A 15,179-nucleotide genomic window follows, 5' to 3' on the forward strand; every position below is an offset into this window, starting at 1 on the left:
TGTAATGCCCTAGACTGTGGAGGCCAGAAAGAGGTGGGTCTTGAAGGGGAACCCGGGTTGTCATTGTGGCAGTTAGAGAAGAGAGGCTAAGAGGCTGGAAGACAAAGGAAGAGTGCCAGCCTACCTGAGGGGGTGGAAGTACTTAGAAAATCTACCTTGTCGAAGTCTGTCTAAAAGCCATTGAGCTGTGGCAGTAGTTCAAAGTTTTGAAGCGCAAGAGCTATATCAGGTTGTCAGTAGAAGTTATATTGCAGTTGTGAAAACCAAGGTGAAATACTGTGGGACAAAGATGACCGTTCTCATGGTAAAACAAGTATAAAGATAGTTGTTGAAGCAGAAGCAGCAGTACTAAAAAATCATTCTGACAAATATACTGTTTTGAATGTTAAACCTATAATTGAAGGAATCCTAACTATTGATCAAGAACTATGTTTATTTACAGTGTTGGCTGTTGCATTTTCTTTTGAACTGTGGCAAATCTTCCTGTGGGAGTGACAGCATTGTAGCCAGGATTACCATTGAGGCTATTTTGCTAGAAGTGGAAAGTGGATAACTTCACCTGAAAGAGGAGATGTGTTACCAGTGGAACATTTGTTGATGAACTTTTACTTTCAAGAACCAAGTTAAAAAAATATTTCTTTGATTGAACTGAAATGACTTTGAATCGTGGGGAATGAGAAATCTCCCAGGTCATTAGGAGGTCATTTAGGAAATAGGAATATTATTTATGTTATGTTGATGTCATGTTTAATTGCAATGCCTTTTATCTATGTGTTTGTTCTTTAGTGAGATGGGCCAGTTATCCTGTGTTAGAGTGTATTCCCTTAGCTTTTAGACATGGCAGGGATTTCCTCAGCAGAGTAGTGACAGTGAGGCATTTTGATATAATTTGAAAGATCTTCAAACAGTTGTCCGCTTCGCATTACTGACCCCTCACATAAGTTACATGACAAGCCCAAGTATATTACAGAGCAGGACACACTGGCACCCTCCACCCAGGCTACATCTTGAACTGACCCTGGTGGACCAACTGGGCATAGCATTCTAGAAATCACACTTACATATTCTACATAACATCACTCATGCTGACCCCACACATACAAAGCATTCATCCACCCAGACATACATTAAGAGCATGCATAACACATCTCCTTCTTGACTGAAAACACTTACATTTCCACACATTCACACGCAAATACATCTCACTCCAAGGGTTCTTTAGAAAAGACATAAAACAAAAGACATCAGAATATGAGAATAGGAGCTGAACAACACCCATGTGGCAACCAAGGGCAAGTAGAACTATACATAGCCGAATGCCCTCACCCACTCACTGGGAAGAATGTGCCAACCAGACATCCCGATACATCCTTGAAACAGTATGTAAGAGAAACCCTGGAGTACCCTTCTCACACATCCACGACATATCCACACTCAAACTTCCATAGCAATAATTCCACAACATAACACATCTGTGCATAGAAATATGCAACACTTCAATACATCTCTAAGATAACATGTGTGTGCATGCACATATGCAATGCTCCAATACAATCCATCTGAAACTCAATTATTACTCCATACATGCATGCATATACCAATACAAAGACCCAAATAAATACACCCATTCCTCAATATATAAATGCACCACCCGTGTAACACTCCAAATACAATACATCCATAACTCAATAAAAACTCAATTAACACGTGCATATACCAATGCAACATCCCAAATCAGTACATCCATACTTAATTATGGTGCATACACCAATACAATACTTCAATAACAATTGATCCCTAACTTAATGATAACTGAATATGCATGTGCAAACTCAAATGCAACCCTCCAATAACAATACATCCATAACTCATTACATACATGCATAGATTATTGCAATGCTCAAATAGCAATACATACATTACTCAACACGTGCATGCATACACAAATGCAACACTCCAATAACAATACATCCAAAACTCAATACACGTGTGCATACACCAATGCAACGCTCTAATAAAACTACATCCATGACTCAATACTAGCGTGCACATATATGCAATACTGCAGCACTAATACTTCCATAACTCAATAGAAAGGTCAAATGCACAATCAGGTGGCGATAAATCGCTAACCAATTTAGCATGAAATCCATAACAAAAAATGCCAAACATCTGTGCGCCTTTAATTGGATGTCCTGGTCACCTCACACTTGCCATTATTGTAACAGCATAATCAAGGGTAGCTCCATTCGTCACCCACAGACAGGGCGTACAATCAAGCTACAACACTATGGGCCACATTACACGTTGTGCGGTAAGGGAATAACGGTACCGGTAAGCGATTACCGGTACCGCTAAATCCCACACCTAATTACAACCCGGACTTGCCGCTATTAGCGCAACCGGTAAGTACGGTGCCACTTATAGCAGCACGTCCGTGTGCGCGCGACCCCCCAGGTCGGAATTAGCGGCATGGCACTAATAGCATGCCATCACAAGCCATGCGGACATGGCAATAGCAGCATGGGAAAGACCCAAAAACCCCTTACCGGCATGGCGCTAATACCGGCATCGCGAACCACCCGTTAAGAGACCTGAGCAGTGTTCCCACCTCCAACAGGTGGACACATCCAGCACGGGTGGAGGCGATGGAGACTTACAGCACAAAAGAGCAGACCACACCCCTTCCCACAACCCTTCCCACACAAACATGGTTCCAATACTGCCAGCATTACATGGGCTGGAGGACATGATTGCAGTGCGGCAGCACCAATTACAGGCAGCACAGAGGAGACGCAGGAGGAGGAGTAGGAGTAGGAGTAGGAGGAGGGCAAGACAGGCGCAGCAAGCACCACCAGGGTACCCAGTAATACCACAGAGCCAGCCACCAATTTCCAGGATCCAAGCCAGTCCATTTAACCAAACACCTGAGCACATACATACCCCATACAGTCTTCACCGGGATACCATCACCAGCATCATAGATAAGATACATGACGACAGCGTGAGCCTCATAGACATCAGAACTGCAATCCCCCCTCCAGTGAAGGTGGTGACTGCGCTCCACTTCCTGGCCACAGGCTCATAGCAGCATACTGTGTGGCAGATGTATGGCATCTCACAACCAGTATTTCCATGCACGCCAAACCAGGTACACAATGCCCTCCTGAAGCTTGGACATGAACACATATTCCTGCTACGGACTGCCCAGGAGATAGCAAACACCAAATTTGGCATCTATTCACTTGCAACCATCCCAAGTAGCATCGGGGCCATCAACTGTACCCATGTGTAATTGGTGGTCCCACATCACAATAAAGTAGTCCACCAAAACAGAAAATAATTTCACTCAATCATTGTCCGAATGGCATGTGACACAAATAAGAGAATCACACATTGTTGCGCCAGACATCCCGGATCAACCCATGATTCAATGGTCCTGCAGAACTCCACCATACCAAGCAACATGGACGGACAAGCTGGCCAACGATCGTGGGAACTTGGTGAGTGGCAGGGCATGCACAGGGTGGTTTGATTGGGGGGGAGAGAACGATACACCAACTGTGAGTTGGCTGTCGTGCGTGGGACAAATGGTCATACAGATGTACGTCAATGTACATTGGGGGACGCCACAATGTACTTGAGAAGACCCCACATGAAATGTGAAGCTGCACAACATTGAATACAATCCAACATTTGAAAAATTACACATCCATCCACACCCACATTTCACATCATGCCACACCACATAATACACAAATCATCAACATGCCGTCAGGACAGTCATACAGAATTTGGGCAGCACAACATCAATACCGCAATGTGCCCTAGAATGCAAGCAAAGGGATTACCCCTAGCCATAGCATCTGACCACAAACCCATAGCACCACTGAAGTGATGCCTCACAGCATAGCAACATGGATGTAGGAATGGCAGTACACTGCCATAGCGGTACGAAAATTGCCTGAGCCCAAGGTCACCTGAGACCTGGCCTCACCCAGGACATTTCCATTACTGTCAGAGGCATGTTTCGGCCATGTCGACTTGCATGGTCTAGCTCAGCCTTGTACATTGAAGTCACGCAGATCGTCTGCATGCATGCTGTCAGTTGTGACTTCCAATCACATTGCAAAGAAGATATGTGTGACATGTACAGGCCACAGCAGAGGTGGCCGGTAACAGGTACCCATTCTTCACCCCATGCAGGCAAAGCCGGCCATCCCCTGAAGAGGTACGACCTAACCCCTGTATGGAACCCACAGAAACAGCAGGAAGAGGACAACAATATTGCACATACCCGTACCTGCGTCGTGACAGAGCAGGCATTCGGCCTCTCCAACACACAGCTCTGGTGCCTAAGCCTGCTGGGTGAGGCTCTCCTGTACGGCCATGACAAAGTGCCGAAGATAACTATGGCATGTGTGATGCAGCACAAAAAGTGCATCAGACGGAATGTGCCTATGTCACCTGACATGCAAGCGCCAGATGAGGATGATGTGGATGGTGATGAGGATGGTTGAAATGTCCCGCCAGGACATGCAAGAGGCAATGTCCAGGAGGGACACGATGTGCGTCAGCATCTGATGTATCAGATTCGATGAGATCCAGGGTAAAACTATTATGGATGCAGATGGGTATTTTTGCCCTGATGCATGTGGTGAGTCCCACAAAGAGCCATCTCCCCAATACAGTACACATACACAATGATGAAGAGCAAGCCTGTGTTTCAAATTTTCAACAGTACATTGTGAACAAAAATCAAACAAAAAGTGCATGGCCCCAACTGTGCAAATGACCTTACCCCCCCACCCCCACAACACTCCCAAAAACACCCTTACCCCCCACAACACTCCCAAAAACACCCTTACCCCTCTCCCCCCACAACACTCCCAAAAACACCCTCACCCCCTCCCCCCACAACACTCCCAAAAACACCCTTACCCCTCTCCCCCCACAACAACCCCATGTGACTCTCATGGTGTGTACGTGTCCTTCTCCACATGTGCCACCTAGTCCTTGCTGGCCCTAATTCGCAGTGCCTCCTCTGCCATTGGGTGGTTGGAATGTGGTGCGCCTCAGGTTGCGCAGAGAGCGGCGCAGGGGGCTTGTTTGCCATGAACTCCCAGAGGAGGAGGTGCCCGGTTCATCCTGTGTTGTGGGTGGGCATCAACGCTCAATCGCGTCCGCTATACGGATCATGGCCTGCCTGAGTTGGGCCATCTCATTGCAAATCCTGTTCGTGCATGCCTCCATGCCCTCCCTTGTCTGCCTTGCAAACATACTGAGGTCCTCCCTCAGACGGGCTGACTCAGCCACATTCTGCCCTACCAGCCGAGTGATCTCTGCCTGCCTCTGGCTGATGGACGCAAGGTCATGCTGCGTGCTACGGGCTGGTTGCATAACTGCAGTGCCTTGATCCATGCCACTGGCATCAGGTGAGGACACCTGGGGGCTCCATGCCCCTTCCAGGGTGTGGGTGGCTGATCCTCCATGGCTACCCGACCCTGATGACAACCGTGGGCTTGCCTCAATGGAGCGTGTTGGGCTGGGGGTGTGGCTTCGATCCACAATGTCGAGTGCTTCATCCTCGTCCGAAGGTGGTGCAGTGGCTGCTGCCTCACCAGTTGAACTGCTGGCAGCAGAGTGCGTGCCCTCCATGCTAATTTCACATGCAGAGGGACACACTGCCGTGTGTGCTACGATGGCAGCAGGCATGGCCTCAGGCTGCGTGGAACTTGTGCTCCTGCTGCCTTTGTCCCTCTGCTGATGGACACTCCTCCCGGTTCCCCTTGAGGTGGTGGCGGTGTCCCCTGTGGCATCTCTCCTGGGCTTTATGGTAGATGGGGGAGCAGGTGTCGCAGTGCGTGTGTCCTCAGTTTCTGTCTGTGATCCTGTGGGGTGAGAAACAGGGATTTTTATTGTTTATTGTTCAACATGCCTTATGCTCAATGCTTACGTCATGTCACTCTATGCATTGGGGCCTCATTATTGTGGATTGCGGTAAAGGGGATGTCGGGTGGGTCATGCATGAATGGGTCTGTGTTGCACGTGTATGTGGTGATGCATGCATGTATGTTTGTGGCTGGATCCATGGCCTTCATACGGACACATATTTGGGGGCACCTCACACTTCACTGTGCATTTTTTGATATATACACTCACCTCCATCGGTTGAAGTGGCCACACCATGCTCCATTTCTCCAACACCCTCTATGAATTCCACTCCAATTGTTGATGCGCAGATCTCCTCCCACTCATGGAATTTCAGAGCTGATTCGCCGCCTCCTCCTGTGCCCATTGCCAGGTTGCGGTTGACTATCAGTATGTTCCTGACACAGAGCCGGAGGTCGTCCCACCTCTTACGACAGTCCTTGACTGTGCGGGTGGTGGTCCCCACCGCACTGACTTTGTTGGCAACCTCTGCCCAGATGGCCCTCTTCTTGAGGATGGTCTCCCGCCGCATGTCATTGCTGAAGACCACATTTGCATTTGCTGCTAGTGTTTCAGTCAGCATCATCAGCTCCTCATTGCTGAATTTCTCCTTACGTTGGCGCTCAGCAGTTTTTTTTACCGCCTTCGGCATCTTTGGGCTGTCCTGGATGGATTTGTGTCCGAGTTTCCTGGAAAGGGGTCCTGGATGCGGAGGATGGCAATGGATTGTGTTTTTAAAGATGTCCGCCGTTCTCTTTCCTGTTCCTGTGCGATGACGCTATTTCCGGTTCCGCTTTTTTACAGTGCCCGCTAATAGCGATGGCCGCTAATAGCGGTGACCGCAATTTGCATGCAGCGTGAAGGCGGAGGTGCTATTAGCACTTTAGTCGAAGCCGGTAATGGACTTTTTGGGGACTTTTAAGGCATGGCGGTAGGGAGATTACCGGCATGGCGCTATGCTCGTGTCCGCGTACTCGTAATGGTCCGCAATTAGCGGCCTCTTGCGAGGGCGGAGACGCAAATAAAGCCATGCCGGTAAATGCCTTCATTTACCGCACAATGTGTAATGAGGCTTTATGCAACCTGTGAAAATAAAAATGTAATCTGTGGACTAAGTTGCCTTTGTGGGCAATACTAGGTGGGCCAGACCTTATGAAGGTAAATGAATGCTTGACTGAACACAAGTCTAATATACGTACAGGTAACCAGAAATCTCCTGTGTACAGACAGTTCAAGGACCACACAACATATCACAATTGGGATGCATTGTACTAGAAGTAGTACATCCTCTACCAAGGGGTTCAGACATGTACAAGAGACTATCACAACGGGAGACTTACTGGATAGACAAATTGGACTCAATGTATCCACTGGGGATGAACAAAGAATTTCACTTTGGATCCTTTATATAAAATGACGTACATCTCTGGAGTTATATAATAGGGATCATTGTTAGACAATGTGAGATCAGTTTCATTAAAAAAAATAACACTCTCCCCGTATAGATAAGTGTGCACCAACAAGACCACTGTTTAATAAATGCATCACCAAAGTTATATAGTGATCTATTACATCAACATATTCTTCATTCATCCCCTACTCAACACAAGTTGATCTGTATATGTTTGTATGGGGACATACAGAGCTCTTGCGAGAGTTACACTGTGAACATAGCTGTTATAAATGACCCAATTTCTGTAAAAGATCATGTACATTTTCAATTGGAGACATAGCAAACAGTTTTTGAATACACTAATTGTGGGCCTCTAACATTGTCTGAGGATCATTATGTGGATTTTAGTTGACTGTATTCATTGAATATACCATGCCACTAATATACTGATCTACCCTGTATTACTTCTTCCTGTATAGTATCTATTTCATGATCATGAATGCTATTATTCAATAATATCCATAGATTGTAAATATGAGCTCAATACTTCAGTTGATCTTTTTTTCATATCTGCATGCACCGTTTACAGTGATAGGTTTTGATTTATGCTTCTGTCAATCAATTTCAATAATTGGACTTTAAAAAAGACTTTACGAAAAACAATATTGCTACATGGACTGGCACTACCATCAAGGCCATCCTGGGCAACATGCGGTAAGTGGAGTTCTGAAACAACTGCCATTGGGGAGAGATTCAACACAAAAGGAGGTCATTCTAACGAGGACCAACTCTCCGATACAACTTTCATTTTCAATTTGTGTGCTCCTTTTTAGACTTTAGAACCATACTCACTCTTATTTTTTTTTTACAAACCACAACGTTTTGAATGTATCTATGCTATGTTTTATGAAAAAACTCATATTGAAATCATTGTAATCATGATTACTCAATCACAATCATTTTAACAAATACTACACTAATAGCGTCTGGCTTTTCGAAGCCATAGACGGTGTGCAGGGGACGGCAGTACCCTCCAACATAGGATACCTTTTTCTTTCATTCTTTATGCACAATCTTTGTACCAGGATCGATCTTTTCTTCCCTGCACTTGAATTTTAAACATTCAACATAACGCACCAAATACCTTTAGATTTTCATTAAGATGTCCCTAATCTGGTGTGCTTTTGCTGATTCATTTCTCTTTTACACCTCACACGTATTCCCATACACCATTTTGAAGAGATACAGGAAAATAAACATAGCTATGTCTGAAAATCTCCTACCTTTCACACCTACCCTTAAATTCAAATAAAAAACAATTCCTAGAAGTCCTTATTTCCGTAAGCAAATCTGTTACAGAAAGGTCACACATAAATCAATGAGTATCCAAAAGCCCTCTCACGTGACCATTCTACTCTTCACAACTACTCATTAGCACTCCCTTAACACATAGCCGCTGGTTCAACACTCTGCACCAGAATCAGCCATCCTACCCACTTCAAACTTTGCTCAGGGGAATAATCGCAATAATCCATCCATGGGATTGACCTACCCTGTAGAACCTAAACTCCACTTCTATTTTCCCAGTTTCAAGATAGGATTCTCCATAGAGTCGGTGTACCAAAGTCCTCACTCCATCCGCCCAGTTTCATAACAGTGGTCCCTTTCAACCAGCTCACACATGCAACTCATATGGTATCATGTCTGAGACACGCACAATTCCTCTTCCTGTTATTCATGGCTATTCCTGACACCTGCAGAGGTTCGCCACAGGGTTCTTTACTCAATGGGCATGCGATCGCCACAACACGCGCCTTGGTTCCTTCCCCCTTTTCTGTAGTGATACCACTTTAGAATGTATCCCACCAGGGTCAGTTGAGGATGTAGATTGGGTGGTGGGCACCAGTGGAGCCTGCTTGCTCTGTGTTATGCTTGACTGTGACCAACCCAAAGTTCCTTGCAAAATACAAAAATGGTGGCAGGCCCCCCTCTCCAGGAAGAACATGCATGATGATGATACCCTGTTCTGTGGTTATTCAGACTTTGAGAGTCCGCAGGCCTCATTTTTAGCTCACTGTACCTTTCACAAAGGAGGAATATCCATCTGCATATCAGCCTTTGTGCCACCCAGACTATGCCACAATACAAAATGATTATATGAGCAAAAAGAACATACAACAAAAACAGCAAACAGAAAAACCACCCATTATGCAAAGACAAATGCATGAGTCACTCAACAAGCACAATCCACCAGAAATAAACAGCACCAGTGCTTTATTACAAAGATAATGTATGACAGCACCAGCATTGCTGTACAATGAAATGCACTCACCTGTCCAGAAAACACTGTTCCAGGAGTACTCCCACAAACATAACCAAGTACCTAATAACTAAAAACATCTTTCATCCAGCATAGACATCTTTAATTTCTCCTCATGTTGACCCTGATTGTTGCATCCCCTCCTTTGGATCGACTTACACTTTCTCTTTTTCTCCTTTTCGTCGCCATTCTCGGATGGCCCAACAACAGTGACACACTTCACTCGCCATCGCTTGCACCAAACTGCACCCCTTCCATGACCATCACTCCTTCCCTCTCCACAGCTATTCTTTTTGGCCCCAAAAATTGTTCTCCTTGGCATTTATCATTTGCGCACTGATTATTCACCCACACCCATTCACCTACCAACCAATGTTGCTCGTTGATCCTATGTCGATCATCAAACTGGTTCTTTTATACTGATTGTGCTTTATCCATAGCCTGCATGATGCTGTCTTGATCAACCTTCATGGATTTTGCCTAACCCATCCAGCTTGGACACAGTGGTGTGAGTGAAGACTGTAGTGTGGCATTTGGTTCCTGCCCCTTAAGTTTGTAGAGTGACATATTCAGTCATCGAGAGAGAGGCAGTGTATTGGGCTTTCACATTTTATTTGTGGGGTAGTAATCTCATGGTAAAATCAAACCACAAACTGCTTACACACATATTTTCATGCAATGCTTGGAAAAAAAACAACAACAAAAAGTAGATTAAGGTCAGGAACAAGAGATTTCAAGGTGAATATGCTGGTTGCAAAAAGAGGGCGTGCCAAGAGAACTGTTTGGCAAAAAGTATGAACTAAATAAACTATTGACTCAAAAGTCCGTATAGCCCTGTTCAAGAGCTGATGTAACTCTAATGAAGACAGAGTGAAATGTAGCCAACTGCTAGCCCACTAGCTGTGGATATTAAACAATCAGAGGGCCATATGCACGATTCAAAGGTACTATAGGAAAAGCACATACAACCCAGGGATAATCAATGAGGAATTCAGGCACTTTATGAAATATTGTACTCAATAAGATTATTCTTCGAATGGTTTATGAGGCACTTATGGCATTGTACAAGACTTAAATATGTAAAAGGGAATTGCCGCATTGCTGCGACATGTGAACATCTCAATGATATTGAAGAACGTGAAGGGAGCCACGCTACTGGGTAGTTACAGACTGATACGTCTAATCAACACCGACTGTAAGATATTGGCAAAGGTCTTGGCAAAGGGGCCGGAGAAGGTCCTGCTGAAAATCACAGACGCAAACCAATCATCATTTGTGCAAGATCTATATGCTGCAGTGAATATGAGGAGATTAATACTCACCTTGAAGGAGGGCAGAATAAGAACACTGCAGTGACAGCATTGTCTTTGGACACAGAGAAAGCTTTTGACCATATCAAGTGGAAGTTCCTCTTTAAGATGCTAGAGGAGACGACTTCATGAGATGGATTAGGGAGCTTTACCACAACACTGCAGCCTCAGTGGCCTCATTTTGCAAGGTATCACCTAGCATTCACAGCTGTCACAGGATAGCAATTCTGGAAAAAGAGCCTGATGCTGCGGGCTCTGCCTGAGCTCTAGAAGACGGGCTCATGCAGACTCGCTCAGGGAAACGTAGGCTCTGCCGGGCTTTGCCCTTCTAGCTGACAGGCTCGCGTAGACTCGTTCAGGGTCACGTAGCCTCCGACGGGCTCACGCAGAGTATTTCCGCCTCTCCCAGGCTGACGGACGTCCTGGCGCGCACTGCCGGGCTGTCTAATGCTCATTTGGGTTCCGTTATGTTCTCTCGGGCTCTACCAGGATCAAAGTATGTCTCTTACTCTCAGTGCACCTGCTCAGCCAGCCTCTCTTAAAACGTCCTCTAGGCACTGTAGTTATTTCCTGGGTGCATGTATTGTGGCTAGGCTCCGTGCCCTAGCTCTGTGCTTCCGCCCTTGTTTGCTGACGTCATATCTTCTCTCTCCGGCTCCGTAGATCAATCAGCCTTATAAGTCGGCTATGTGCCTGTGACCAGTGGCGTCGCTGGGGGGGGGCCTGTGGGGCCCGGGGCCCCCGTGTGAAACACTGTGCCCCCCTAAAACGAGCAGTGACCATGTTCTCCCCTACTTTTTCTGTGCCCCCCCTACTTTTGTCTTTGGCCCCCTCTGTGCCCCTCCTAAATTTGATTCCTGTCGACGCCACTGCTGATGCATAGAGAAAGGTTGAGGTGAACATGATGGGCCCACTTAAACCCAGGGCTATGTTTACATCCATTACAAGAAAGAAAGAGGAGACGATAAAGCTGACTGAATTTATCAGGGAATGTTGGAGGCACATGTCAGTGAATCTGGGATAAAACTGGTCCACACTGGGCGGGACTTCAGCATGGCATCTGGCCAGTGTTCACTTGATAAATGACCTGAGGGTAGATAGAAAATGGACCTGAGAAAGAGGAATGGAATGGATTGGTGCACCTATGGTGAATACATAACACTAAAGAACATAATATCGGGAGTAGGATATGAAGACTAGAAGGAGATGGCAGGAAAGGATTTAGAGGCAACTTTGTTGTGAATGGGCACCCGGGTCATATAGCATTGGAGGTTTATTCTTTCCTACAAAAATCTGGGACAGGCAATCCTAAAATACTGACAGACTGGTCTCAGTTGTTAGGGAAGGTGGTCAGTGAGAAGAAATGGAATGAGGTACGCAGCAACATTAAGCTAATGTCACTGAATTGGGGAGGTAGACCCAGACAGGATGATCAGGTATGCTGCTGCCCCTGATGCTGTGACATTATACTTACTTTTACTTGCACGTTATTTACTTTTATTGTGTTCCTTTTAAGGCTCCAGTTACATTTCCCAGGCCATGGCGGGTGACTGGGCACCTTGAGCACGTTTATTTATTTGGTTGATTTTAACCTTTTATTTTCTTTCCTTGTAGCCTCTCGGCCTCATTGACACGCTGCACGTTGCCTAGCAGCTGTGTCTGTTTTCCACACTTGCATCCTCTATTGGACTCAGTCTTTCATTGCTACCTACATGCAGCAGCAGGGAACTCCCTCAGCAATACCATGTGCTATATTAGTGAGAATACTGCACGGAGGCGCAGTAGGCACACACTCAGTGCACCGAAGTTGCGCCAAAGTTAAGCCCATCTGTCCTCGTCCATGCGCACTCCGTGCCGTGGATAGAAGGCATGGAAACTGGGCCGCGTATTACTTGGTCTAAGGAGAGGCTGCTGGTGTTGGCACCACCGAGAACAGTTTTGCCTACACTAGGTGACCCAGTAAATCCTATTTTAGATCCACTGAGTAACGTATTAACCGGGCTACTTGTTAATGCCTGTTCTCTGGTCAAACACACAGCTACATGTTCTGATTTGCTGGCTGATTTGTCCCCGGACGTGCTATGCGTTACAGAGACATGGCTGAATGATGCCTCCGGGCCCGCATTGGCTCAGCTGCTTTCGGATTCAAATAAAATGTTCAGTGTGGATCGCCAACCAGCGCAATCTTAGGGTGGCACTGCAGTGATTGTCAAGTCTGGGCTGAATGCCAGCCATATTCCTCTGATCCATTCTATTAAAATGGAAGCTATTTTAGTAAAAATTGCTATTTCCGATTATCTTGGTCGACACTTTTTAGGGGTTTACTGCCCTCCTGGAGCTGATCGCTCCTTTTGTGACCAATTGTTTGAGTTTGTCACAGATTTGGAACTAAGACATCCACACCTGGTTATCACAGGTGATTTTAATCTTCATTTTAATTGTCCTGCCACGATGACAGAGAAGCATTTCTTTGAAGCAATGAATGATGTGGGTCTGGCTCAATTGGTGACATCTCTGACTCATTCAGATGGTAATACACTTGACCTAGTTTTTTTCCAGAACCCCCTTGGTTGCTTCCTTTCCTCCATTCCCCATTCTTTGGTCTGACCACTTAGTGGTGCCTTTTTTGGTTCAGGCAGAGGTTGTTCATGCCCCTGTTGAAGGCAAATATCAGCTATGCCGAAACTGGCTTAAAACCTCTAACGAGGACATTGTCTCCAATATTCAGGCACACTGCTGAGCGGCAGGTGCAATTAACTTTTCTTCGCTAACAAAAATATTCACCTGTGTTGCATCACCCTCTGTAAGTTGAGGGGCCATCTTTCGCAGCCCTGGTTTATGGATGAACTCAATGGGCAAAAAAACAGGAGGCTGCGCAGAAATGGTGGAGAACTTAATCCGCCAGTGTTAAATCTGCCCTTACCCTGATTTGTAACACCTATCACCATGCCATTCGGGTGGCTAAAAGTACTTTCTATACCTGCAAGGTTGAAAATGCTCTCAATCAACTCCGAGAATTATTCTCTGTAGTCCGGTCACTTTCTTCTCCCCCAGAGTACCTTTGCAAAAAATGTTAGGGGGACAGGGGTGGGGTGGAGGGAGGGCGGGTGGTGGCTCATAGGGATCGTTTCAGCCAAATTGTTCGATAAAATTTGGTGGAATGGTAGATTTGACAGAATTTGGTCACCACCACTAGTTCGAAGCCGAAGATACATGAAGAGCTGGGATTACGGGGATGTCCCCGTGCCCCATGTTAGGTATTTTTTACTTTGGCATTTGCAGGTGTGTCCCCCGCTTCCTCAGCATTGGTGGCAGGGGACCCAACAAAAAAAAGAAGAAAAGGGGGACCTTGCAGTGTCAGATCCGACCTGCGTATGTTGGATGGATCTGACGCTGCAAGGTACAGGAGAGACAGCGGATGGAGAAAAGGTAAGCAGGTGGGGGGGGTGTATGGGTATACTGGCGGTTTGGGGGGACATGGGTTTGGTTATTTGTATCAAGTTAAAAAGGTATTCGCTGTGATTTTGTACAGAGGTCAGAAAAACCTGAGGGATAACACTAGACTACTACACCACAAGAGTCCATTGCTGATACACTGTTATAACTCTCATAAGACTGGTGGACTATCTTTAAAATTCAATTGGGCCCCCACACATCTCTAGCCGGCCTGCCATGCACCCAGTGACACAACATAACATTCACAAACTTAATTCCAATAGAACATACAAAGAATGCATTATTTATCATTCATTCAGACACAACAGTCAACATAAATATGCTTGCATACACTCTCACTCACACACAAATGCACCCAGCACCTCCATTGACATACACTGTGTGCACACAACATTTATATGTACATATACAATAACAAATGGAAACAGTGGCGCAACGTCCATTGAGCAGACCAGACTTTATCACCCCCTGATCCCTGAAAGTTTGGGCTGAGTTGACTCGACCTAGCTGAACTGTAAAGCCATGGCCCAAAAGAACAGATTCACTGGAATGTCAGCAATTCCCTTGATTTTTCCTTTCATTCAAAGGCAGAAGCCGTCGGTCAATGCAGTGCAGTGGGTGACCAAGTATACTTGGTATCCATTTTTAAATGCCATATATCTCCAAACCTGGGTTGTGCACAGCACCTTCTATGTGTAGGTGCTGATAGATACTTTCTACAAGATTCTGACTGATACAAATTAAGGTATGTTTTCCTGTGTTCAAATGG

General features: G+C 45.8%; 1 protein-coding gene across 1 annotated transcript; it reads right to left on the minus strand.

The window, feature by feature from the left end:
- Window positions 1–5,166: 5,166 nt before the first annotated feature.
- On the minus strand, window positions 5,167–6,583 carry LOC138452874 (myb-related transcription factor, partner of profilin-like). The gene is made up of 2 exons (XM_069605223.1): window positions 6,163–6,583; window positions 5,167–5,891 (listed from the first exon to the last, which is right to left on the minus strand). Exons 1-2 carry the CDS (start codon window positions 6,581–6,583, stop codon window positions 5,167–5,169), a joined length of 1,146 nt encoding a protein of 381 aa, XP_069461324.1.
- Between the last annotated feature and the right edge of the window lie 8,596 nt (window positions 6,584–15,179).

The sequence above is a fragment of the Ambystoma mexicanum genome, chromosome 4p, assembly GCF_040938575.1.
Source record: "Ambystoma mexicanum isolate Mex_15411 chromosome 4p, UKY_AmexF1_1, whole genome shotgun sequence".
Lineage (NCBI taxonomy): Eukaryota > Metazoa > Chordata > Amphibia > Caudata > Ambystomatidae > Ambystoma > Ambystoma mexicanum.

What these genes read in the sequence shown, in the direction of transcription:
- LOC138452874 (XM_069605223.1), bottom strand. Translation starts at nt 6,583, where the DNA reads ATGCCGAAGGCGGTAAAAAAAACTGCTGAGCGCCAACGTAAGGAGAAA. An exon ending in GGCCACTTCAACCGATGGAG is followed by an intron (nt 5,892 to 6,162) that starts GTGAGTGTATAT and finishes CTCACCCCACAG; the next exon opens with GATCACAGACAGAAACTGAG.